General features: G+C 40.0%; 1 protein-coding gene across 1 annotated transcript in view; it reads right to left on the bottom strand.

Moving 5' to 3' along the window:
- Positions 1 to 1,364: 1,364 nt before the first annotated feature.
- LOC128661354 (zinc finger protein 585B-like) overlaps positions 1,365 to 24,536 on the bottom strand; it is a 93,692-nt gene continuing 70,520 nt past the window's right edge. Inside the window, exons 3-4 of the mRNA XM_053715618.1 lie at positions 17,072 to 17,206; positions 1,365 to 2,930 (exon numbers count right to left, since the gene is read on the bottom strand). Coding sequence (XP_053571593.1) covers positions 1,593 to 2,930; positions 17,072 to 17,206 — 1,473 coding nt within the window. The 3' untranslated portion in view covers positions 1,365 to 1,592. The remainder of the gene's footprint in view (positions 2,931 to 17,071; positions 17,207 to 24,536) is intronic.

Here is a 24,536-nt window from a genome sequence, read left to right as displayed (position 1 = left end):
AAAAACATGCCTTGTATTTTCAGAGACTTCATGGTATTGGTAAGCATACTTCTCTTTTCCTGTGAATTAAGTCCCTTGACATTTAATGTTGCAAAGGAAATGTTATTAGAGGTTGTCGCCATCTTAAGTTTGGAGGGGGGGGTGGACAGGGAAAGGGAAGCTAGGGGGAAGGGTTCAGGTGGTAGACTCACCCCGCCTGGAAATGCGCACCTGAGTGTGGCCCTCGTCGGGCACAAAGCGTGTTATTCGTATTAGCGGTCAGAAAGAACCACTAGGGATTACTTCCTATAAGGATTTTGATTTTCACCTAGAGGATGATGAAAAGAGAAAACATTGAACAAATGAACAGAGAAGAAAAAAAAAAAAAAAAAGAAAAAAAAAACCCAACTATTCAGTTCAGACAATATAATGGGTGTCTTATAAGTTTGAACCAAGTGTATCAGTGTTAGTTAGGTGAGGTTTTAAATATTTTATCAGATATGGTGAACCGCTGGATCACCAAAAGGAGAAGTGTATCTAGATACGAAACTGACTTCTCCAGTCCCTGTAGGAGGGGATAACACAAATAAAATTTGCGTGTATGGGGGGGGGGGGAGGTAGTACAAGTATTTAACTTGTATGTAGAGATTGACTGTCATTGGGGGAGTGTGAATAAAAAGAATATACCAGTGTCTTTCCATTAAGCTAAATAATACATCACATTTCTACGAGCATAGTAACATGTAAAGTTAGTGATATAAAATATGCTGTAGACTCTATTATCTCTTGAAACAGTTTAGATCAGCAACATATAGGTGCCTGATGGAAATTAAGCAACCTGTAGAACAGAAAGGAATGGGGAGACCCCGTGAGTCCCTACGAAAACGGATGGTTACTTAGGGAATAGAGCAGGTACTGCTGGGCAAGCGCCCATTCTCCCATGGGAGGTCATAGGTCCCCCCATTTCCCTCGTGTAATAAGCAACTAACACATGGTAGATACATCGAACAATATATACATGTTTACTAGCTACAGACCAGAGCTATTTAGTTATCATTTTGTGGACTATATACCAGTGTCTTTCCCTTAAACTAAATAATACATCACATTTCTACGAGCATATTAGCATGTAACGTTAGTGGTATAAAATACGCTTTAAACTCTATTAACTCTCAAAACAGTTTAGTTCAACAACATGGAGGTGCCTGAGGGAGATCAAGCAACCTAGAGAACTGAAAGGAAAGGGGAGGCCCCATGAGTCCCAGCGTAAAAAGATGGTTAATTAGGGAATAGAGCGGGTACCGCTGGGCAAGTGCCCATACTCCTATGGGAGGTCCTAGGTCTCCCCATTTCCTTTATGCAATAAGTAACTAACACATGGTAAATACATCACAACTATAACTTTTATTAGAAGCATTTTTTCTAATACATGTATACTGCAACAATGCTTTTACTCAAAACTGAAATGCATACACGTGGATTCCAAATTTGGCTGGAATGTCCCTTTAAGGTCATGTGAAGCCACACCCCTAACCACATCCTCAACCACGCCCATTTGCAAAGTGTCAGATAATCGGCTGTGCAAAAGGTAGCAACCATACTTTCTAAACATTTTAAAGGTTTCTTCCCTTGTGAATCCTTTCATGAGTTTTCAAATGACTCTTTCTTGTAAAGCTTTTTCCACACTCTGTACATGTGAAAGGCTTTTCCCCTGTGTGATTCATTTCATGAGTTTTCAGACTACTCTTTAGTGTAAAACATTTTCCACACTCTGTACATATAAAAGGCTTTTCCCCTGTGTGAATCCTTTCGTGAGTTTTCAGACTCCTCTTTTCTATAAAATCTTTTCCACACTCTGTACATGTGAAAGGCTTTTCCCCTGTGTGAATCACTTCATGAGTTTTCAGATGACTCTTTTTTGTAAAACTTTTTCCACACTCTGTACATGGGAAAGGCTTTTCTCCCGTGTGAATCCTTTCATGAGTTTTCAGACCACTCTTTTGTGTAAAACGTTTTCCACACTCTGTACATGTGAAAGGCTTTTCCCCTGTGTGAATCATGTCATGAGTTTTCAGACTACTCTTTTCTGTAAAACTTTTTCCACACTCTGTACATGTGAAAGGCTTTTCCCCTGTGTGAATCCTTTCATGCTTTTTCAGACTACTATTTTCCTTAAAACTTTTTCCACACTCTGTACATGTGAAAGGCCTTTCCCCTGTATGAATCATTTCATGAGTTTCCAGTTGACTCTTATATGTTAAGCTTTTTCCACACTCTGTACATGTGAAAGGCTTTTCCCCTGTGTGAATCATTTCATGAGTTTTCAGATGACTCTTTTTTGTAAAGCTTTTTCCACACTCTGTACATGTGAAAGGCTTTTCTCCTGTGTGAATCATTTCATGAGTTTTCAGATTAATCTTTGCTGTAAAGCTTTTTCCACACGCTGTACATGTGAAAGGCTTTACTCCTGTGTGAATCATTTCATGAGTTTTCAGATTACTCTTTTCTGTAAAACTTTTTCCACACTCTGTACATGTGTGTGGTTTCTCACCTATGTGAATTTTGTGGTGTTCTAGTAGATGTGACTTAGATCTAAAGCTTTTCTCACATTCTGTAGATTTGAATGGTTTCTCCTTTGTATAAATTATTTGGCTAGACTGTAGACTTTTCCCTTCTTTAATATGTTTTGAAAACTCAGTAAATGTGTGTTCTTTATCCTCGGTGATAATCATTTCACTAGATAAGTCATAAATGTTGTCCTCTTGTTTGACGACTAAATTACTCTCGGTACATGATGATTGCTGCCCAGTTCCTGCAAATTCACCATCTCCTTTAAATATCTGCTGTGATATCCCCAATATTTGTGAAAAGTCATTGGTGTCTAAGACTTTTGGAGTTTTCGGTATCATTCTGATGCTTCCTGTAGTGAAGGATAGATATGAACTATTGACGTGTTTGTCTACATAAAAATAAATGGAATAAAGAAAAAAAAAAAAGTAAATTTATGCTTACCTGATAAATTAATTTCTTCTATGGTACGACGAGTCCACGGATCATCCTTTACTTGTGGGATATTGTCCTCCTGCTAACAGAAAGTGGCAAAGAGCACCACAGCAGAGCTGTCTATATAGCTCCTCCCTTAGCTCCACCCCCCAGTCATTCGACCAAAGGTACAGGAAGAAAAAGGAGAAACTAAAAGGTGCAGAGGTGACTGAAGTTTAAATCAAAAAAATTTAATCTTGCAGAGTTTAGTAGTCTCTGCCCAACCCGTAGAGCCATGACCTAGTTTTTCCCTACGCCAATGCAGAATGGCTCACGGGGGTTCAACACAGGAACATTGACTTTGCAGTGATATCCTGTTTTCCTGAAGTTTATTCAAGATAATAGTCTTAAAATTGCTTATGTTTTAATAGAAGCTCAGTGCTAATGGCTATTGGATTACACTAAAATCTGAGGGATGCTATGCTCCATACTTTCCCAATTGACGATTTATAGAGAGTTATCTTGATGCTTTTATTATGCTTCACTATATTGATATTGTATATGCACTTCACAATTTGTATTTATCCCACATAAGCTGAAATTGCAATTTTTACTGTTATCTACGTTGACATGTCCTCAATTGCTTTGTTTAACTTTTGGTCCCACGACTGGACCTGCCTGTTTGAGGAATTCGCAAACCTATAAGATTTAAAAAATGAGGTGCCTAATCTGTTATGTCATGCCAGAATAATATATGTTGTAAAATTTATTCTGTTGATGAGACTGTTGCCACTATGCTATTTCAACCTCAATAAAAACTATTTATAAAAAAAATAAATATAATCTGTCTTAAAATGACAGGGCGGGCCGTGGACTCATCGTACCATAGAAGAAATTAATTTATCAGGTAAGCATGAATTTACTTTTCTTCTATAAGGTACGACGAGTCCACGGATTCATCCTTTACTTGTAGGATACAATACCAAAGCTAAAGGACACGGATGAACAGGAGGGACAAGACAGATGGTTAAACAGAAGGCACCACTGTTTGAAGAACTTTTCTCCCAAAAATAGCCTCCGAAGAAGCAAAAGTATAAAATTTGTAAAATTTTGAAAAGGTATGAAGCGAAGACCAAGTCGCAGCCTTACAAATCTGATCAACAGAAGCATCATTTTTAAAAGCCCATGTGGAAGCCACCGCTCTAGTAGAGTGAGCTGTAATCCTTTTTTTTTTTCCTTTCCAAGTTTTATTGAAATATCATTTCAGGGTACAGAAAAAAGAAAAGAGGTGAGTTATCACCACAATAAATGCATATTAGGGGAAAAATACATTTCTAATTATGTATCAAACCCTCCTAAAAAAGGAGGAAGTAAATAAAGGAAAAGAGGGGGGGGGGGAAATAACCACAACACAAAGAATTGGACACCTATTGAAACTTATTAGGTGTATATAAAAAAAAAAAACAGAACCTTTTGCATAAGGAGAGGAACATATCGACCTTATCTTGTCAATAGTATAAAATAATAATAATATACTTCTATAATAATTACAACTAACTCCATATGACACCTTAAGATGACCAACCAGCTCCTGGGGTAGGGGAAGGGAGGACATAAAAAAAAAAGGAAACCCCCCTCCGCTCAATTATACTTGCCAGTTAGATGAAAATAAACCACAAGTTCCACTTGTTGCATAAACCAACTAGATTCCCTTAATGGGGCAATTAATTGTAATTGAGCCTCTAAGGGTAGAGTTAATATTATTTTCTCCCATTTAAGGAAAAATCTTTGTATTTGTTTGTCATTGGGATTTCTCAAACTGAATTGTTCCAATATTATCTGATTATGAATTTTATTTACAAACTCCTTAAATTTAGGTTCCCGTGTAGTTTTCCAGTTTCCAAGGATGACATTGCGTCCAACTAGAATTACCGTATTTATAAGCCTGATGTTCTTATATGGTTCATCATGACTCAGAAGAAAGAAAATATGTCTTGGTCGGAGAATAAGACTACAAGCAAATACCTTATTTATCCAAAAGCAGACTTTACTCCAAAACTGTGAAACTTTAGGACAGGTCCAAAAGCAATGCATTTCGTCTGCATCAATGAAATTACATTTCGGACAGTTGTCTGCTTTTTTATACCATTTTGTCATCTTACTTGGAGTGATATATAATACATTTATTAATTTAAAGTGTGATTCCCTCCAGTCTGTAGAGACCAGAGTTTGATCGGTTAGCTTAAAGCTTTGGAGAATATGTTCTTTAGTAAGGTTTGGAAGAATTTTGTTCCACTTCCTCACTAAATTATCAATATGTATTAACCCATGATACTTGATAAGCATATTATAGAGAAGTGAAATAGAAACCTTCCCACAATGATATAGTCTAATAATATCATCCAAACCCCCAAGAGAAAGGTTGGTCCCAGTCTCCACACATAGTGTTCCAATCCAATGCTGAGTCTGAAGATAGGCATAGAAAGAGGTTTTTGGTAAATTAAAACTAGATCTTAACTCCGTAAATGTCCTTATCATTAATGACTCATTTACACAAATGTCCTTTAAGTTTCTAAGACCTTTCCTGGCCATATAGAGAAAACTTCATGCATGAGCCCAGGTGGAAAATTAACTTGGATCTCAGAGCAAACTTTCTGCCATGCCAGGATTATGTACTTAAAAGTGTACAAATGTGACACATTTACTGGTAATCTTGCAAATGGAATATGAATCAATGCTTTAAGTGAAAATGGAGCTATCAGCTATGATTCTAAATCAAAAAAGAGACATATTCCTTTTCTGATAGCCAATCCAGCACAAATTTAGTAAGTGTGGCATAGTTGTAAAATTGAATATTGGGAAGAGCCAATCCACCATGTGTCTTAAAGAAAGACAGTTTAACAAGTGAAATCCTGGCTTTCTTCCCATGCCATAAAAATTTAGAAAATATTTTTTGCAAGAATTTTATATCTTTCTTTAGAAGTAATAAAGGTAGATTCTGAAGTAGATATAATAGCTTTGGGAATAGGATGGTTTTTATTAACATTACACGCGCTAATGAAATAGGAAAATTGTCCCTTGCTGATAATTTCCTCTCAAACATAGTAAAACATTTCAGGAAAAAGGAGAAACTAAAAGGTGCAGAGGTAACTGAATTTGAAATAAAAAAAATTTAATCTGTCTTAAAATGACAGGGCGGGCCGTGGACTCGTCGTACCATAGAAGAAATTAATTTATCAGGTAAGCATGAATTTACTTTTCTTCTATAAGGTACGACGAGTCCACGGATTCATCCTTTACTTGTAGGATACAATACCAAAGCTACAGGACACGGATGAACAGGAGGGACAAGACAGATGGTTAAACAGAAGGCACCACTGCTTGAAGAACTTTTCTCCCAAAAATAGCCTCCGAAGAAGCAAAAGTATCAAATTTGTAAAATTTTGAAAAGGTATGAAGCGAAGACCAAGTCGCAGCCTTACAAATCTGTTCAACAGAAGCATCATTTTTAAAAGCCCATGTGGAAGCCACCGCTCTAGTTGAGTGAGCTGTAATCCTTTCAGGAGGCTGTTGTCCAGCAGTCTCGTATGCCCAATGGATGATGCTTTTCAGCCAAAATGAAAGAGAGGTAGCCATAGCTTTTTGACCTCTACGTTTTCCAGAATAGACAACAAACAAAGAAGATGTTTGACGGAAATCCTTGGTTGCTTGCAAGTAAAACTTCAAAGCACGAACCACGTCCAAGTTGTGCAACAGACGCTCCTTCTTAGAGGAAGGATTAGGACACAGAGAAGGAACAACAATTTCCTGATTGATATTACTATTAGTAACAACCTTAGGACGGAATCCAGGTTTGGTACTCAAAACCACCTTATCAGCATGGAAAACAAGATAAGGCGAGTCGCATTTCAATGCAGATAGTTCAGAAACTCTTCAAGCCGAAGAGATAGCAACTAAAAACAGAACTTTCCAAGATAGAAGCTTAATATCTATGGAATGCATAGGTTCAAACGGAACCCCTTGAAGAACTTTAACAACTAAATTCAGACTTTATGGCGGAGCAACAGGTTTAAAAACAGGCTTGATTCTAACTAAAGCTTGACAGAATGACTGAACATCTGGAACATCTGCCAGACGCTTGTGCAGTAGAATTGATAAAGCAGATATCTGTCCCTTTAAGGAACTAGCTGATAATCCCTTCTCCAATCCTTCTTGGAGAAAGGACAAAATCCTAGGAATCCTGATCTTACTCCATGAAGACATTTATGCCATATCTTATCATAAATTTTCCAAGTGACAGGCTTTCGAGCCTGAATCAAGGTATTTAAGACCGACTCAGAGAAACCCCGCTTGGATAAAATCAAGCGTTCAATCTCCAAGCAGTCAGCCGCAGAAAAACTAGATTTGGATGCTGGAATGGACCTTGAATCAGAAGGTCCTGTCTCAGTGGCAGAGTCCATGGTAGAAGAGATGACATGTCCACCAGGTCTGCATACCAAGTCCTGCATGGCCACGCAGGTGCTATCAAAATCACTGAAGCTCTTTCCTGTTTGATTCTGGCAATCAAACAAGGAAGGAGAGGAAATGGTGGAAACACATAAGCCAGGTTGAACGACCAGGGTACTGCTCGAGCATCTATCAGTACTGCCTAAGGATCCCTTGACCTGGACCCGTAACAAGGAAGTTTGGCGTTCCGACGAGATGCCATCAGATCCAATTCTGGTGTGCCCCATTGCTGAATCAATTGTGCCAACACCTCCGGATGGAGTTCCCACTCCCCCGGATGAAAAGTCTGACGACGAAAATCCGCTTCCCAGTTCTCCACTCCTGGGATATAGATTGCTGATAGATGGCAAGAGTGAGTCTCTGCCCATCGAATTATTTTGGTAACCTCTATCATCGCTAGAGAACTCTTTGTTCCCCCTTGATGATTGATATATGCTACAGTCGTGATATTGTCCGACTGGAATCTTATGAATCTGGCCGAAGCCAGCTGAGGCCACGCCCGAAGCGAGTTGAATATCGCTCTCAGTTCTAGAATATTTATCGGGAGGAGAGCCTCCTCCTGAGTCCACAAACCCTGTGCTTTCAGGGAATTCCAGACTGCACTCCAGCCCAATAGGCTGGCGTCCGTCGTCAATATGACCCATGCTGGCCTGCGGAAACACATTCCCTGGGACAGATGATCCTGTGACAACCACCAAAGAACAGAGTCTCTGGTTTCTTGATCCAGATTTATCTGAGGAGATAAATCTGCATAATCCCCATTCCACTGTTTGAGCATGCATAGTTGCAGTGGTCTGAGATGCAAGCAAGCCAACGGAACTATGTTCATTGCCGCTACCATTAGTCCGATTACCTCCATACACTGAGCCACTGACGGCCGAGGAATGGAATGAAGAGCTTGGCAGGTGGTTAAAATCTTTGATTTCCTGACCTCCATCAGAAAAATTTTCATGTCCACCAAATCTATCAGAGTTCCCAGGAATGGAACTCTTGTGAGAGGGATAAGTGAACTCTTTTTTACGTTCACCTTCCACCCGTGAGATGTTAGAAAAGCCAACACGATGTCCGTGTGAGATTTGGCTAGTTGGTAAGTCGACGCCTGAATTAATATATCGTCCAGATAAGGTGCCACTGCTATGCCCCGCGGCCTTAGAACCACCAGAAGGGACCCTAGCACCTTTGTGAAAATTCTGGGAGCTGTGGCCAACCCGAAGGGAAGAGCCACAAACTGGTAATGCTTGTCTAGAAAGGCAAACCTGAGGAACTGGTGATGATCTTTGTGGATAGGGATGTGTAGATACGCATCCTTTAAGTCCACAGTGGTCATATATTGACCCTCCTGGATCATTGGTAAAATAGTCCGAATGGTCTCCATCTTGAAGGATGGGACTCTGAGGAATTTGTTTAGGATCTTGAGATCCAAAATTGGTCTGAAGGTTCTCTCTTTTTTGGGAACCACAAACAAATTGGAGTAGAACCCCTGCCCCTGTTCTGTTTTCAGAACATGGTATATAGGTCTTCTACACAGCGTAAGAACGCCTCTCTTTTTGTATGGTTTACAGACAATTGAGAAAGATGGAATCTCCCCCTTGGAGGAGAATCTTTGAAATCTAGAAAATACCCCTGGGTTACGATTTCTAAAGCCCAGGAGTCCTGAACATCTGTTGCCCAAGCCTGAGCAAAGAGAGAAAGTCTGCCCCCTACTAGATCCGGTCCCAGATCAGGGGCTACCCCTTCATGCTGTCTTGGGGGCAGCAGCGGGCTTCTTGGCCTGTTTATTTACCTTTGTTCCAAGTCTGGTTAGGTCTCCAGACTGACTTGGATTGAGCAAAACTCCCCTCTTGCTTTCTAGCAGGGGAAGAGGTAGAGGGATCACCTTTAAAGTTTCGAAAGGAACGAAAAATATTTTTCGTTCCCTCCAGTGATATCTGAAATTATCTCTTTCAGTTCAGGCCCGAATAGGGTCTTACCCTTGAAAGGGATAGCTAAAAGCTTAGATTTTGATGACACATCAGCAGACCAGGACTTAAGCCATAACGCTCTACGCGCTAAAATGGCAAAACCTGAATTCTTTGCTGCTTATTTAGCCAGTTGAATAGAGGCATCTGTAATGAAAGAATTAGCTAGCTTGACAGCCCTAATTCTATCCAGAATATCATCTAATGGGGTCTCAACCTGAATAGCCTCCTCCAGAGCCTCGAACCAAAAAGCAGCTGCAGTAGTTACAGGAACAATGCATGCTATAGGTTGGAGAAGAAAACCCTGATGAACAAATATTTTCTTTAGGAGACCCTCTAATTTTTTATCCATAGGATCTTTGAAAGCACAACTGTCCTCAATAGGTATAGTTGTACGCTTAGCCAGGGTAGAAATAGCTCCCTCCACCTTAGGGACCGTCTATCACGAGTCCCGCATGGTGTCTGATATGGAAAACATTTTCTTAAAAGTAGGAGGGGGAGTGAATGGAAAAACTGGTCTATCCCACTCCTTAGTAACAATGTCCGAAATCCTCTTAGGGACCGGAAAAACATCAGTGTAGGCAGGAACCTCTAGAAATCTGTCCATTTTACACAATTTCTCTGGAACTACAATAGGGTCACAATCATTCAGAGTCGCTAAAACCTCCCTGAGCAATAAGCGGAGGTGTTCTAGTTTAAATTTAAAAGCCGTCATATCTGAGTCTGTCTGAGGGAACATCTTTCCTGAATCAGAAATCTCTCCCTCAGACAGCAAATCCCTCACCCCCAAGTCAGAACATTGTGAGGGTACATCGGATATGGCTAATAAAGCGTCAGAGGGCTCAGCATTTGTTCTCACACCAGACCTACTGCGCTTCCCCTGCAACCCAGGCAGTTTAGATAAAACCTCTGTGAGGGTAGTATTCATAACTGTGGCCATATCTTGCAGGGTGAAAGAATTAGACGCACTAGAAGTACTTGGCGTCGCTTGTGCAGGCGTTAATGGTTGTGACACTTGGGGAGAATTAGATGGCATAACCCGATTCCCTTCTGACTGAGAATCATCCTGCGACATACTTTTAGTAGCTAAAATATGTTCTTTGCAATTTATTGACCTTTCAGTGCATGAGGGACACATTCCAAGTGGGGGTTCCAAAATGGCTTCTAAACATATTGAACAATGACTTTCCTCAATGTCAGACATGTTGAACAGGCTAGTAATGACTACAAACAAGCATGAACACACTTTATTTAGTGAAAAAAACAACAAATCTTAAAAAAACGGTACTGCGCCTTTAAGAGAAAAAAAGCATACACGTTCTGCAAAACTGCTTTAAAATGCTCCAAATTTTTCAAATGTTTGATAGCAGACTCAATATGTGTAGTTAAGTTTGCCCCACAAGAAAATTTAACATTTAACCCTTTATTGTGCAAACCGGATTGAATTAAGGCCTAAATCCGGAAAAAAACACCCCCAGCACCCTCAGGGATAGTAAATATGAGGTTAAAGCTTCGATTTGGCCCAAAACATCCACAAGGGCCCTCAGGAGTTGGAGCTTGCTGAGTGAAAACAACTGCGCATCTGAGGCGTGAAAATAGGCCCCGCCCATCTCACTATATGTCTCTACAGCCTCAAAGAACCACACCAGAGCAGTTTTAAACTAGCCATGTGGGTTCTGAGACCCAAAAAATAAGCCAAGTGTACCCTCAATAAAGTTGCCAACAAAACGTTATTGCCCACAAAACGTTAATAGCACTCCCAGTTCATAAAACGTTTGCCCACAAACATTCAAAAACCAGTGTCAACCATTTTTTAATTAGCCCCTTATGCAAGCTAAGTAATGCCTTTCTATAGCTCTTAGGATTACTGCTTACCCTTACCCTCATGGGGATACTGTCAGCCTTTCTGAAATACACAGTCTCTTCAGAAAAAATGACTGAACATACCTCACTGCTATATAGCATGAAAACGTTCCTCACACTGAAGTTTCCTGTACTCCTCAGCCTCTGTGGGAACAGCACTGGATCTTAGTTATAAATACTAAGATCATCATCCTCCAGGCAGAAGTCTTTATCCATCTGCTGCCTAAGAGTAAATAGTACACACCGGTACCATTTAAAACAAAAAACTCTTGCTTGAAGAAAGTAAAAACTAATATTTTATCACCTCTTTCACTTTACCCTTCCTAGTACTTAGAGTAGGCAAAGAGAATGACTGGGGGTGGAGCTAAGGGAGGAGCTATATAGACAGCTCTGCTGTGGTGCTCTTTGCCACTTCCTGTTAGCAGGAGGATAATATCCAACAAGTAAAGGATGAATCCGTGGACTCGTCGTACCTTATAGAAGAAATAATGTTTATTCTTTATAATATAATCCATCTCAATAAAAAAAAACATTTTTTTTATACTAAAAAATGTCTTCATTTTTGCATTTTTAAATTTATTTACCTGTAATCACAAATTAAAAAAGGATGAGATAGAATGTAGACATTACTACATCATAGTAACCTAAATTACTGATGACAACAAGTTATAGGGCCGCAATAAACAAGGTGCGTGTGGATAATGTTCTCAGCCAGGGAACAAGTACATCTTTATTCTGGGCAAGAGAGGTGCATCCACCATTCTCATTTAACAAGCAACTGCAAATACAGCCCTGCCCGGCTCATGCTCAACCAGTTGGGTGAGAACATGATGCCTTAATCATCACAGACTAATGATAAGTGTGAGATGTTTTGAGAGGGTGTGGTTGTTTGATTTATATAAATAGCCAAAAACTTTATTAGTTTAATAATAATAATAATAATAATAATAATAGTCACTGTAAAATTAAACACACAAATCAGTGGTGGTTCTGGCATGGGGAACAATGGGGGAGTTGTGGCAACAAGGTAGGCATAAGTGTAGTTATGGGTGTTCTATGAGTGAGTTCAGGGCAGAGGAAGATGAAGTTGCAGGTGTTCTGAGTAATGAACCAGGTCTGGGGGTGAGGTTAGGTAGTTGGACATGATCTGTCTAAAAAGGACAGAAGGGGCAAGAGCTAACAGGGAGTTAGAGCTGCAACAATCACCTTCGGCACCGCCGCACACACGTTGCTCTGGAGGGTCGGGGCTCCGCTCCGGAGCACAGCGGAGCAGACGGTTGAGGACCTCTGGGACATTGATTGAGAAGCCGGGTAAGACCGAGGTATAAGGGAGGAGGAAGGAGACACAGAAGCAACTTTGGGCACAAGAGACTGTTGAGCAAGAAAGCGGGAGGATTAGTGGCGCGAAAAACCGCCATATTGGCCCTGTCAAGCCAGCTCAATTATTGTATGGGGCAAGCCTTAAATACCAGCACACAAAAGTGTGAACTGTGTGGGAGCTGTGTAACACATAGATGATACGTTAGATAGCAGGGTACCTGACTGCAGCTGTATGCCGGGTTAGCCTGGGAGAAGTTTATGGGCTTAACTGAGGGCTGCTAACAAAGTACAGAAAGAAGGAGGCCCTATAGAGTAAAGGGTCTTGGATTAACTGATCTTAATTCTGCGACTATCTGGCCCTCCACACACTGTAAAAGATTACTGCAGATAACAGTGTGTTAGATATTCAACAACTTAAAGGTCTTTCTTGAAAGGGTTGGACATTATTAAAAGAGTGTAGCGGTTCTTAGCTGCAGTCACTTTTGCGGGCCCACTATCTAGACCCCAGGTGAGCCGCTTTAAGACTTTTTTATACTCAGACTGTTGCTGAGACATGTTGTAAAGTGCTCCCAGTTGGAAGATATTCAGCTCCTCTGCTCCCCACGTGGAAAAGAGTTAGGAGTCCTGTCTCAGAGCCTTAGGTTACATACTGCAGGATCTGAGGTACAATTGGGGTTCTATTAGCTGAATACTCTATTTCGCTCACTACAACCGATGGTGGACTAAAGGCTGAAAGGCAGACATGCTAGCAAGAGAAATGTCCCCATAGGTCCTGCTTATTGGTTCTCAAGGTGTTAAATATGCTTGGATACACAGAGGTATTCGTATATATCTAAGGACATTATCCAGACACTGCTTTTTGGGGGTGTAGGTGGGGTTTTTGCAAGTGATCTAGCTTTTCCCTGGGCATAATTCGAATTTCATACAATGAAAGGAAAAACCCAATCAGTGAGAGACTGTCTATCTAAAGCACAAGCAAAGAAGAAGGCTATGCTTCAAGACAGACCAGTAGCTACAGAGGGGGACATATCAGAGGCTATGTCGGACATCAGTACAGATGATCAACCACAGCCCTCAACCAACAACTTGGTTCAACAAATCAAAGAAGTATTTCAAATAGAACTGAAAGCTGCTATACAAGATATTAGGGGATATATAAAGGAAATAAGCCAGAGAACCTCTGATCTAGAAGATAAAGTAGGAGAAATCATCGAAGAAATCCCAACTATACAGAGAGCTATGCAAACACATCAAGATAAGATTGAACAACTTGAATCACAACTTGAAGATTTAGAAAATAGATCTAGGAGGTCTAATGTTAGATTAAGGAATCTCCCGGAGACCTATGATAAACTTAATGATGTCCTCCGAATACTTCGACACCTCTTACCAGAGGTGGAGGAGAGTTTCTTTCTGATTGACAGGATTCACAGGGCCCTGAATAAACCAAAAATTCCAAACATACCCAGGTATGTCATCCTTAAATTCCATTACTACACTACTAAGGATCAGCTCCTACAGGTCACCAGATCACAACCAAAACTAGAATTTGAAGGACATCAACTCCAATTTTTTGCTGACCTGTCACCCATTACCCTCAGAAAAAGAAGGGAATTCAAACCAGTTACCATGGCCCTCATGAGAGCTCAGATTAAGTACCGGTGGTCGTTCCCATTCAGACTCACTTTCCTCTATAACAAAACCACCTACTCTTGCACCTCTATTGAGGAAGGTACAGATTTAATTCGACGCCTGCATTTGAGTGGAAAAGACACCCCTACACCACTGCCGCCTAGACCACCTACGAAGCAGATGTCACAGATGTGGAGCAGAGTTCCTGGAAGTTCGGGCCTTCATAGCCGCCCTACTGAAACATCAAGGGCGGAAAAGACTCAGCAATCCCAGGCTGCGGCCAACAGATGAGGAGTCCCGATTTATGGCCAAAATTAGTAAATTGTTGACTTCCTGGAAAAAATATAAAATTATTATGGGTGGGGACTTTAATCTGACACTTAATGATAACATTGATAGATCTCCCCAGACAGGTTCACCCCCCAAAAAAATATAAAGCGATTTTATATTAGACCATAATCTACTAGATATTTGGAGACTCCATAACGCAGGAGTTAAGAACTACACGTATTACTCGGCGGCACATAACTCCTTTTCTAGAATCGACTACATATTCGCGAGTCAGATCTTATGCCCCCTAACTACATACGCCAATATAGCACAAACCAGCTGGTCGGACCATTCCATTGTGGAAGTCGCGATCAAAGGCTTTTTGATCCATCTAGGGATAGATCCTGGTCCCTTGACACATCCCTACTACGGAATGATGTGATATGCCAGAAACTTACCCAGGAAATTAGACACTTTTGGGCAAATAACAAAAACTCAACATCCAATCCTTTATTTGCGTGGGGAGCGTTTAAGGCCTTCTTGAGAGGTTTCCTCATTAAAGAAAAAGCTAACCTAAATAACCAGAAAAAAAAGATAGAGGAAAAGAAACGAGAGATTGAAGACCTAAATAGGCAATTAATTAGGACCAGAAGCCCCAACTTAATCAAACTAATAACATTAAAAAAAAAAGAACTAGATAAATTACTTGATGAGGAAGCATTAGCTTATTTAAGGATTATTGACGCACAATATTTTGTCTATGCCAATAAGCCAGATCGCATGCTAGCCAGAAAGATTAGAAATCTTACCAGGTCTTCCTCTATCCCCCAGTTGCAGACTAGGTCGGGTTCGGTCATAAACAACCCTAAGCATATTGCTAACTCATTTGCAGACTTTTACCAGTCTCTATATGGAATACCGAGAGATCAAGCCGATTCTAGGAAACATAGAATACAGGAGTTTTTAACAGCTTGCCGTCTCCCTAAATTAGAAAGAACTGCCTCAGATCAATTAAACGCCCCAATTACAGCCCGGGAAATTATCATAGCAATTAAACAACTTAAAAGCAATAAGGCTCCTGGACCCGATGGGTACTCAGGGAGCTTCTATAAAAAATTCACAGGGGTTACCTGCGAACTGGGAAACTAGAGCTGCATGAGTACATGACTCTAATTTGGGAAGGTAGAGACATATAAGCCATTGCCGATTTGGCAGAGTATACAGGACCTGACTTGCATGAGTTACTGAGATGAACCCGTGAAGAGTGGAAACCTCTCCCCTCTCCCCCCCCCCCCCCCCCCCCCCTTTTTTTTTTTTTTTTTTTTTTTTTTTTTTCCCCCCCCCTTTCTGACCTTCGCATACCCCCCCGACCTGAACTTCTTAACCCCCTTGCTGATACCTTTGTCCCTCTACTAATGCCCCTCTTATTCATCCCTTCCCCTATACACCTTCACTTAACACTTCTTCAACCTCCTTACAAAGACCTGACCAGGCTGAGTGTGCCGAATAATCAACCAGCTATGGTATAAGGCAAACTTAGATCCTCAGATTACAAACAGTTTTGTTTTATATAACAGAGTTATACCGAAACACTCGGCTAGGGATGACTAAATTGTTTTCTGTGTTAAGAGTTTTTCTGATTTAAAAAATGATTGGATGTCTTGTTATTACATAATGCTCATAATGCTTTAAGATACGCACAATACAATGTTATTTTGAAATATGTTGAGCTCCGTGCATTTTGATATGCCACTGTGTGATAATGATTGTAATATGATGTCTGATCATTCAATAAAGCTGATTTCAAAAAAAAAAAAAAATTCACAGGGGAGCTTGTCCCTCACTTAGTAGAGTCATTTAACTATATCCTAGAGGGTGGTGTGATCCCAGAGGAATTATTAATGGCGCGAATATGTGTGGTCCCAAAGCCTGGTTGGGACAAATTCCATTGCAAAAATTATAGGCCAATTTCGCTCATAAATTTAGATCTCAAAATCCTTACTAAAATAATGGCCACTAGGTTAAATCTACATATACCCAAATTGATTTCGAATGACCAAGTGGGGTTTATTATAGGGAGAGAAGCCCCAGACAATGTTCGCAGGGTCATCGACTTGACTGACTTTGCGAATAAAGAAAGAGTGCCTTCTCTGTTCCTATCTTTGGACGCAGAGAAGGCATTCGACAGAATCCATTGGGATTACATGAATGAAACTCTATCACAGTTTGGAATATCAGGTTCCTTTAGTAAAGCGATTCAGGCCATATATAGTAAGCCATCAGCTTATCTTAGAGTAGCAGGTTACCAATCCAAAAGAATCTATATCAATAATGGTACCAGACAAGGGTGCCCATTGTCGCCCCTGCTATTTGCCATGTGCATTGAGCCCTTAGCCGCTAGCATAAGAAACCACAGAGATATCTCCGGTATAACAGTAGGTAAAAAGGATCACAAACTCTCCTTATTCGCTGATGATATCATCCTAACAATCAGCAAACCACTACTATCTCTACCAATTTTATACGAGCTTCTATCAACCTTTGGCACCCTTTCGGGTTACAAGGTTAATAACGACAAGTGTGAAGCCATTGAGGTTCATCTCCCCAGTCATACCAAAAAACTGTTGGAAATCAATTTTGATTTTAAGTGGGCTACTAGGGCGATCAAATATCTCAGAGTTTTCCTCCCTTCCAACCTAAAAGAGTTATATAAACTTAATTACCCTCCGATATACAAATACCTCCATAAAGAAATGAAATCCTGGAGCACATATAAAATTTTGTTTTATGGCAAAATGGTGGTCAGTAGGATGGTGATACTTCCAAAATTACTGTATCTATTTAGATCACTGCCTGTAGATATCCCCACAAAAGATCTTAAAATCATCCAAAAAAAACATTTTTGAATTCATTTGGGCTAATAAGAAAGCGAGAATAAATAGGCGTACCCTTTTGCAACCTAAAACTGAAGGGGGATTGGGAGTACCTGATCTCCAAGTATATTACAATGCTGCTAGGTTAGCTCAAACAGCACTCCTACATAATTCTAATAGTGAACTAGCCTGGGTCCAGCTAGAGGGAGATATATTAAACCTTAAACCAGTCTATCAGATGTTCTGGACACCTAAAAAAGATAGACCAGACTACTGGTCAAATTGTACCTCGCTAGGACACACCCTGAGACTATGGGATAAACTACAAAAAAGATATAATTTGATTCCGGGGGGCTCCCCTCTTACACCGCTGTCCATTTTTTCGGACCACCATAATACCCACACTAACACAATATGGGCCAACAAAAGCTTGTATAGAATTGCTGATGCACTACAAAATTCTGAGATTATCTCGTTCCAGCAATATCACAAACTTCAACCTTCCACACCGCATTCCTGGTTCCACTATTTCCAACTCAAAAATAAGATAGATAAGATCCGCAGACTGAGAACCTTGAACACTCCCACACTATATGAGAAATTTTGTCAATCCGATTCCAGAATCAGGGGTACAATTTCTAGTCTTTACAGGTGGTTGTCTGTTAGCATACACCCTGAGAAGTTATACTTTATCAAAAAGTGGGAAGACGAGGTTAACCTTGTTAGAGACTCATCAGAATGGGCAACCACGATCCAGAAAAGCCTAGCGTGTTCTGTTAGCGCAAACCTAAAGGAAAATTATATTAAAGTTATATATAGATGGTATAATTACCCCAGTAGATTTAAATACTATCAGCTGGAATCTAACATGGCTGGGCCATCTCAGTGCTACCGAGGTTGTCAGATAGAGGGTACATACATTCATATGTGGTGGGATTGTCCAGAGAGTAAGAGTTTGGGACTCCACCTCTGAACTTTTAAGCAACATCTTTAATAGACGGATTACACTAAGTATAGAACAGGCCCTACTACACTTCCCTATTGAGGGATTACACAGACAATCATTAAAACTAGTAGGTATAATATGTACTGCAACTAGGACAGTGATGGCTAAATATTGGAAAACATCAGTCCCCCACTACGATGTTATCCTAAACAAAATTAGATACTATTATCAAATGGAGAATATTGCATCATCCTTATTAGACAAAAGACAGGAGTTCCTAAAAGTTTGGGAAGAATGGATAGTTTGGGAAGACACTGTTAGGATGCAAACAAGAAGAGCTGTTGAAACAAGAGCCTAATAGGAGGTTGGAATTAATTCATAGAAAGTTCTGCGAGCACTCAATCCTTACTTCATTTTTTACTTTTCCATTTCTGTCCCTCTCTTTCTTTCCTTCTTCTCTAAGATAGGTACTCTTATTACTCCTTCTTTCTTTTCGAGTGTAATGAGTTCTATCTGTAATATAAGAGGTCGTTCTTTACTCTACCATAAGGAGATAATAAGATCAAAACTATGTTGTTCTTGTATGCGAACTAGATACCCTTTATAGCTATCTTACACACTGTGCTCCATGCGCTATTATTTTGTATTGATATGTGATGTGTTGTATACATTGTTGTTATTTTACTGGTGGAGTTGGGAGACTTCAATAAATAAAAAAAAAAAATGTTTCACTTAAAAAGGACAGAAGGGGGGTAGTATTTTTTACCCTACTCCTCAGCCCAATAGAGGTTGCTCTTTCTTTATAACTGTCACTGACACAAATGTACTTAAAAGATGCAGATATAAATATAATAGTTTATATTTGTTTAATGAGTGATCTATTCTATTTTCCCAGTAATTAAAGTCAGCATAATATCTATTTCACTCACCTAACACATATGAGTTCATGCTGATAACAGGCTCCAATGTCTGTGCTCAGGAAGAAGGTTCCCTTATTCACTCCAGTTACATCAATACCTGATATCTCTCAGTGCTCTGGCCGTGTCTGTAAAAAGTATATTAAATAGTTTAAAGGGATAATAATAAATAATGGCTCTGATTAACTGTATGTATGGTATAATTAAAGGCACACATAACAGTTCATGTGATACAGATCAGCTGATTAGATTATTACATATGTGATGTTGATTCAGCACAAGCAATTAGTACAGATATCACTGTGGGTGTTATAATTGCCCTTTAAATATTAATCTTCCAGATCTATACAACATAATGGTAGAAAATCTATTTAAGTGGGGCCATATCACAACATTACAAATATATTATAATCTTTATTTTCTATCATTTATATGAAACAATATTTTCTCCTGAAAGAAATGTTAAAAATCATTTGTTTAAATATGTTAATTTGGATACTGCAGTATTGGTATTGTACTTCCTACTAATTATCACTGTCAGACATTTTGTCATGTGCTCCATCCCCAGTCCTTTAACTTCTCTTGGTCAATACTGAGTTGTTTTACACTGCAAGGGAGTGTGGGAGAGATAGGCACTAAAATGTTCATTTCAATTGTTTTATTGGATAGAGTTAAGAAAACATTTGTGTTTACATCGAGTGATAATATAATGAGATGTTATTTTGGCAAATTCAGTTCATTTCAAAGGACCATAAAATATAGAATTACAAAACCACAGATGCATAATAAAAATACAATGTAATAGGGGGGACTTCAGGGCGACAGGCATCTTAGTGGTCGCACTGAGCTTCAACTCCTTAAGTTATCTCCTAAAATCACTAATATTGTGAAGCTAAAACTGGATATATATTATTCAAACTATTGGAGAAACTGGTCTGTGGACAGCCTGATTTGAAATTTAGGGTTTTGAACCTTGACGTTGCTTAATTGCCCTCAGTACTGGGCTATTCATTCTGAGGCCTTCCCCTATCACAGAAGCCTAAACACCGTCCCCACAACAATCTGTGCCTAAGTGTGCAGTCCTTCCTCTGAAACTAGCACTGTCCCTATTGCTGAGAGGACTACATATTTGCAGCAAACTAAGGCTAAAGTTTACGCTATCCCCTACATGCTAACTGAAAATGGAGGAAGCTTTCTTTCTTACGCAATTGCGAGCAATACTACAGTTGCATGTCCAGAAACTGGATGAAAGAATGGCGGTGATCTTTTACCCAGCTCTCCACAAGCCGGATAGGGTAAGACCAACCGGCTTACAAGAGACCGACTACTTATACTCCGACCCGACAGACACAGATACGGCGAGAGGGGAATACCGCACAGCAGGGAAAAGAGCTTCCTCTCTGGAAACTGGCAACCAGGATACTCTACATTTGGAGACAGTGGATAAACCGATACAGCTTAGCCCCAACAGCCTGGCTATCACAGCAAGGGAAGAATCTGCGCCTGAGACTGCCACATTCCAGCTTTAAATCAACAAACCAACAGATGGAACAAACAGGAGCTGCGCAAGCATGGGAGAAAATCTTCCTCAGATGAAAGAAACTTGTGGTGGTTCTGCAGACATGGAAGGATCATCTCCCGCAGAAAGCTTGGAGCACACACTGTCAGCAACCCCTGAGATTTCAGCTATTCTCTTGGATACACCAAACACAGAGGTATGGCTGCATTACCTCATCACCCTTGGCCCAGCCACCGAATTGATTAGCAGAGACGCTGCAAATTACCGGGTCTCCCGACAACTGCCATCTATCTGAATATATGATGATGAGGAGTATACTCCGGGACTCAGACAATCTTTCCCAACTGCCTTACCTCAAGTTCGAGTTTGCTGAACTGGCTCCCGAAGCCACCTCGCTCCTAGGAAAAACTCTCCCAATTATCCAGGTACTGAACTATCGCTTTGGAATGGGCTGAGAATTCCCCCCCCCCCGCCCTAATTTAACATGCTTCCCTTCTACGCTGAGAGCAGTTTGAGAGGCAAAAGTAAGAACATTAAGGACCTTAACCTATTAACTAAATGGTCATGTAAAGCCATGGACAACAATATGTTTTTGTATTTCATATTACGAAACTTTATTATTCCACTTCTGACTATTAAGTTCCCCTATGTATCTCACATGCCTATCATCTTTGTTTATTATGGATGAAATGCTTTCCTATATGAATCAGAGAAAGCTAACAATTTTTGCTACCTACTGTATATAGAATATGCACTACCGATGTGGTCTGGAGTAGGTCTTAACTTTATATTTGTTAAAAGTCTATGACTGGGTAATATATGATGTTCAGCGTACCCCTCTTAACATGGTGTTAGTGATGACCGCATTGTCTGACTGCAATAATAACAGAGAGATCACCTGGGAGGTTGTATGCCCTCATATTCCTCATTTTGTCTGCTATAAATTACCAAATATATTAAACCCTCATAAGTTTATATCATGTATATCATGTATGTTTGTTACTGAGTTCTTTGAAGTCCAATGTACATAAAATATACACTGCTAATACGGTCCGGTTCTACTATGAGCGCATAACTTAGCAATATACCATTCTCAGCTTCCCCTCTCAATATGGTATCGATGACGAGCACTAGGTCAGATCAAGACTCTCATGGAGAGACCACGTAGGGGGATAGGTGTGCTTAAATTGCTTCTTTTCTCTCTCCAATCCCCTCAGTTTATCTGCATATAGTTTAAACTCCACTTTATTTAGCAGCCAGCAAGGTCTGTCTCAATATTAAAATAAGATTGAAATCCAGCACTCAGACCCAAGGTGTGTGCAAGCTAGCATAGGATCACTGCAAGGATCCAAACAGTATCCAAAATCTTCAAAGAATGCAGCAGCACCACTTCTCATATAAAAAGTTCCTTTATAGGGATAACCACCCGAAACGTCGTTCTATTGTACCTGCTCCTACTATGTGTTTAATAAAGGAACTTTTTATATGAGAAGTGGTGCTGCTGCATTCTTTGAAGATTTTCAATATTAAAATAGTCAGAGGTCCAATTAAGCCATATATTAGATCATACTCACATCCCCCCAGCTTCCCATTACTATATGATGTCATAATGTAGTCCACGCTTTCTAGCTGTGAGAAGTCTATCTATGTAGGCTATACATTGATGCAGATCTAAATGTCATTGCTATCTCATATACCCCCCTTCCTTATGTCTAGCTCTATTTACCAGTCCAAGAGGACTCTTTTTTTCTCATTGCACAGCTGTAGAAATCTCCTCTTATAATTACTTATTGACAGCACTTTCCACTAAACCTTTATGATACATTTTACTATAGTGTGCCATGACTTCCTGCTACCTATATATATCCATATCTCACTATCTACCATACGCATGACTATATCAAATCACCAGACCCCCTCTATATAGATTTGTGAATATCCATGGTCCCAACAAGGATCAGTCACAGATCAGTGGGATAAACGTTCTGATGATAAACAGGTGCAGCTAATAGAAATAAGATCAAAATACAGAACAATATTTTCTCATCATTATATAAAACACAACAGTGTGAGGCTGTTAATAAAGATTTATGTCAGGTTTTGCATATTACCGTTTAGCAGAAGCTCTGTAAGTAGGAAGTCTCTCTGGTTCTTCCTGTGATATCACTGAGTGTTACACTGATATTTATACTAATGTGGGAGTGTCACCTTTCTCTGTGTGACTCACATGAGTACAACTTGTCAGTTGGGAGACAATGAGAGGGTCACACCTGGACTTTTGTTCTCATATAGATGTCTATTGTCCCTTCTGGTGTCACATGAATACAGAGTCCCTGCCTCCCCCTCAGGGTGTGATTATCATTCGGATAAGTAAGGAGGAAACAAATGGTTTATTTAAATGTGAGAGATTTTTCTGTTGTGTCCTAAAATATCTCAGGATACAGCATTATTTTATGTTTTTATTGATGGGGATTATTTTATTAGAACTCAGTTGCACACAGATGTATAATATTAACCTGTTATTAGATACATATGAGATACAAAGCTGAATATGTCAATACTAATAACTCACCCTTTTATTGTTTGTTAACTAACAGTATTATCTAATCTTCCTTTTTTAATCTTTGTAGGATAAATTATATTTCTTCTGACTGTTTTATTCTACACATATGCATTGCTGTACTCTGCAACTAACTATGGCCTAGATTTAGAGTTCGGCGGTAGCCGTGAAAACCAGCGTTAGAGGCTCCTAACGCTGGTTTTAGGCTACCGCCGGTATTTAGAGTCGTGTAGGTAAGGGTCTAACGCTCACTTTTCAGCCGCGACTTTTCCATACCGCAGATCCCCCTACGCCATTTGCGTATCCTATCTTTTCAATGGGATCTTCCTAACTCCGGTATTTAGAGTCGTTTCTGAAGTGAGCGTTAGAGCTCTAACGACAAAACTCCAGCCGCAGAAAAAAGTCAGTAGTTAAGAGCTTTCTGGCTAACGCCGGTTTGTAAAGCTCTTAACTACTGTACCCTAAAGTACACTAACACCCATAAACTACCTATGTACCCCTAAACCGAGCTCCCCCCACATCGCCGCCACTCGATTAAAAATTTTAACCCCTAATCTGCCGACCGCCACCTACGTTATACTTATGTACCCCTAATCTGCTGCCCCTAACCCCCGCCGACCCCTATATTACATTTATTAACCCCTAATCTGCCCCCCACAACATCGCCGCCAGCTACTTAAAATAATTAACCCCTAATCTTCCGACCGCAAAGCGCCGCCACCTACGTTATCCCTATGTACCCCTAATCTGCTGCCCCTAACACCGCCGACCCCTATGTTATATTTATTAACCCCTAATCTGCCCCCCTCAACGTCGCCGACACCTGCCTACACTTATTAACCCCTAATCTGCCGAGCGGACCTGAGCGCTACTATAATAAAGTTATTAAGCCCTAATCCGCCTCACTAACCCTATAATAAATAGTATTAACCCCTAATCTGCCCTCCCTAACATCGCCGACACTTAACTTCAATTATTAACCCCTAATCTTCCGATCGGAGCTCACCGCTATTCTAATAAATGTATTAACCCCTAAAGCTAAGTCTAACCCTAACCCTAACACCCCCCTAACTTAAATATAATTTTAATCTAACGAAATAAATTAACTCTTATTAAATAAATTATTCCTATTTAAAGCTAAATACTTACCTGTAAAATAAACCCTAATATAGCTACAATATAAATTATAATTATATTATAGCTATTTTAGG

Source organism: Bombina bombina, chromosome 5 (assembly GCF_027579735.1).
Source record: "Bombina bombina isolate aBomBom1 chromosome 5, aBomBom1.pri, whole genome shotgun sequence".
Classification (NCBI taxonomy): domain Eukaryota; kingdom Metazoa; phylum Chordata; class Amphibia; order Anura; family Bombinatoridae; genus Bombina; species Bombina bombina.
This window is presented reverse-complemented; position numbering and strand designations above follow the sequence as displayed.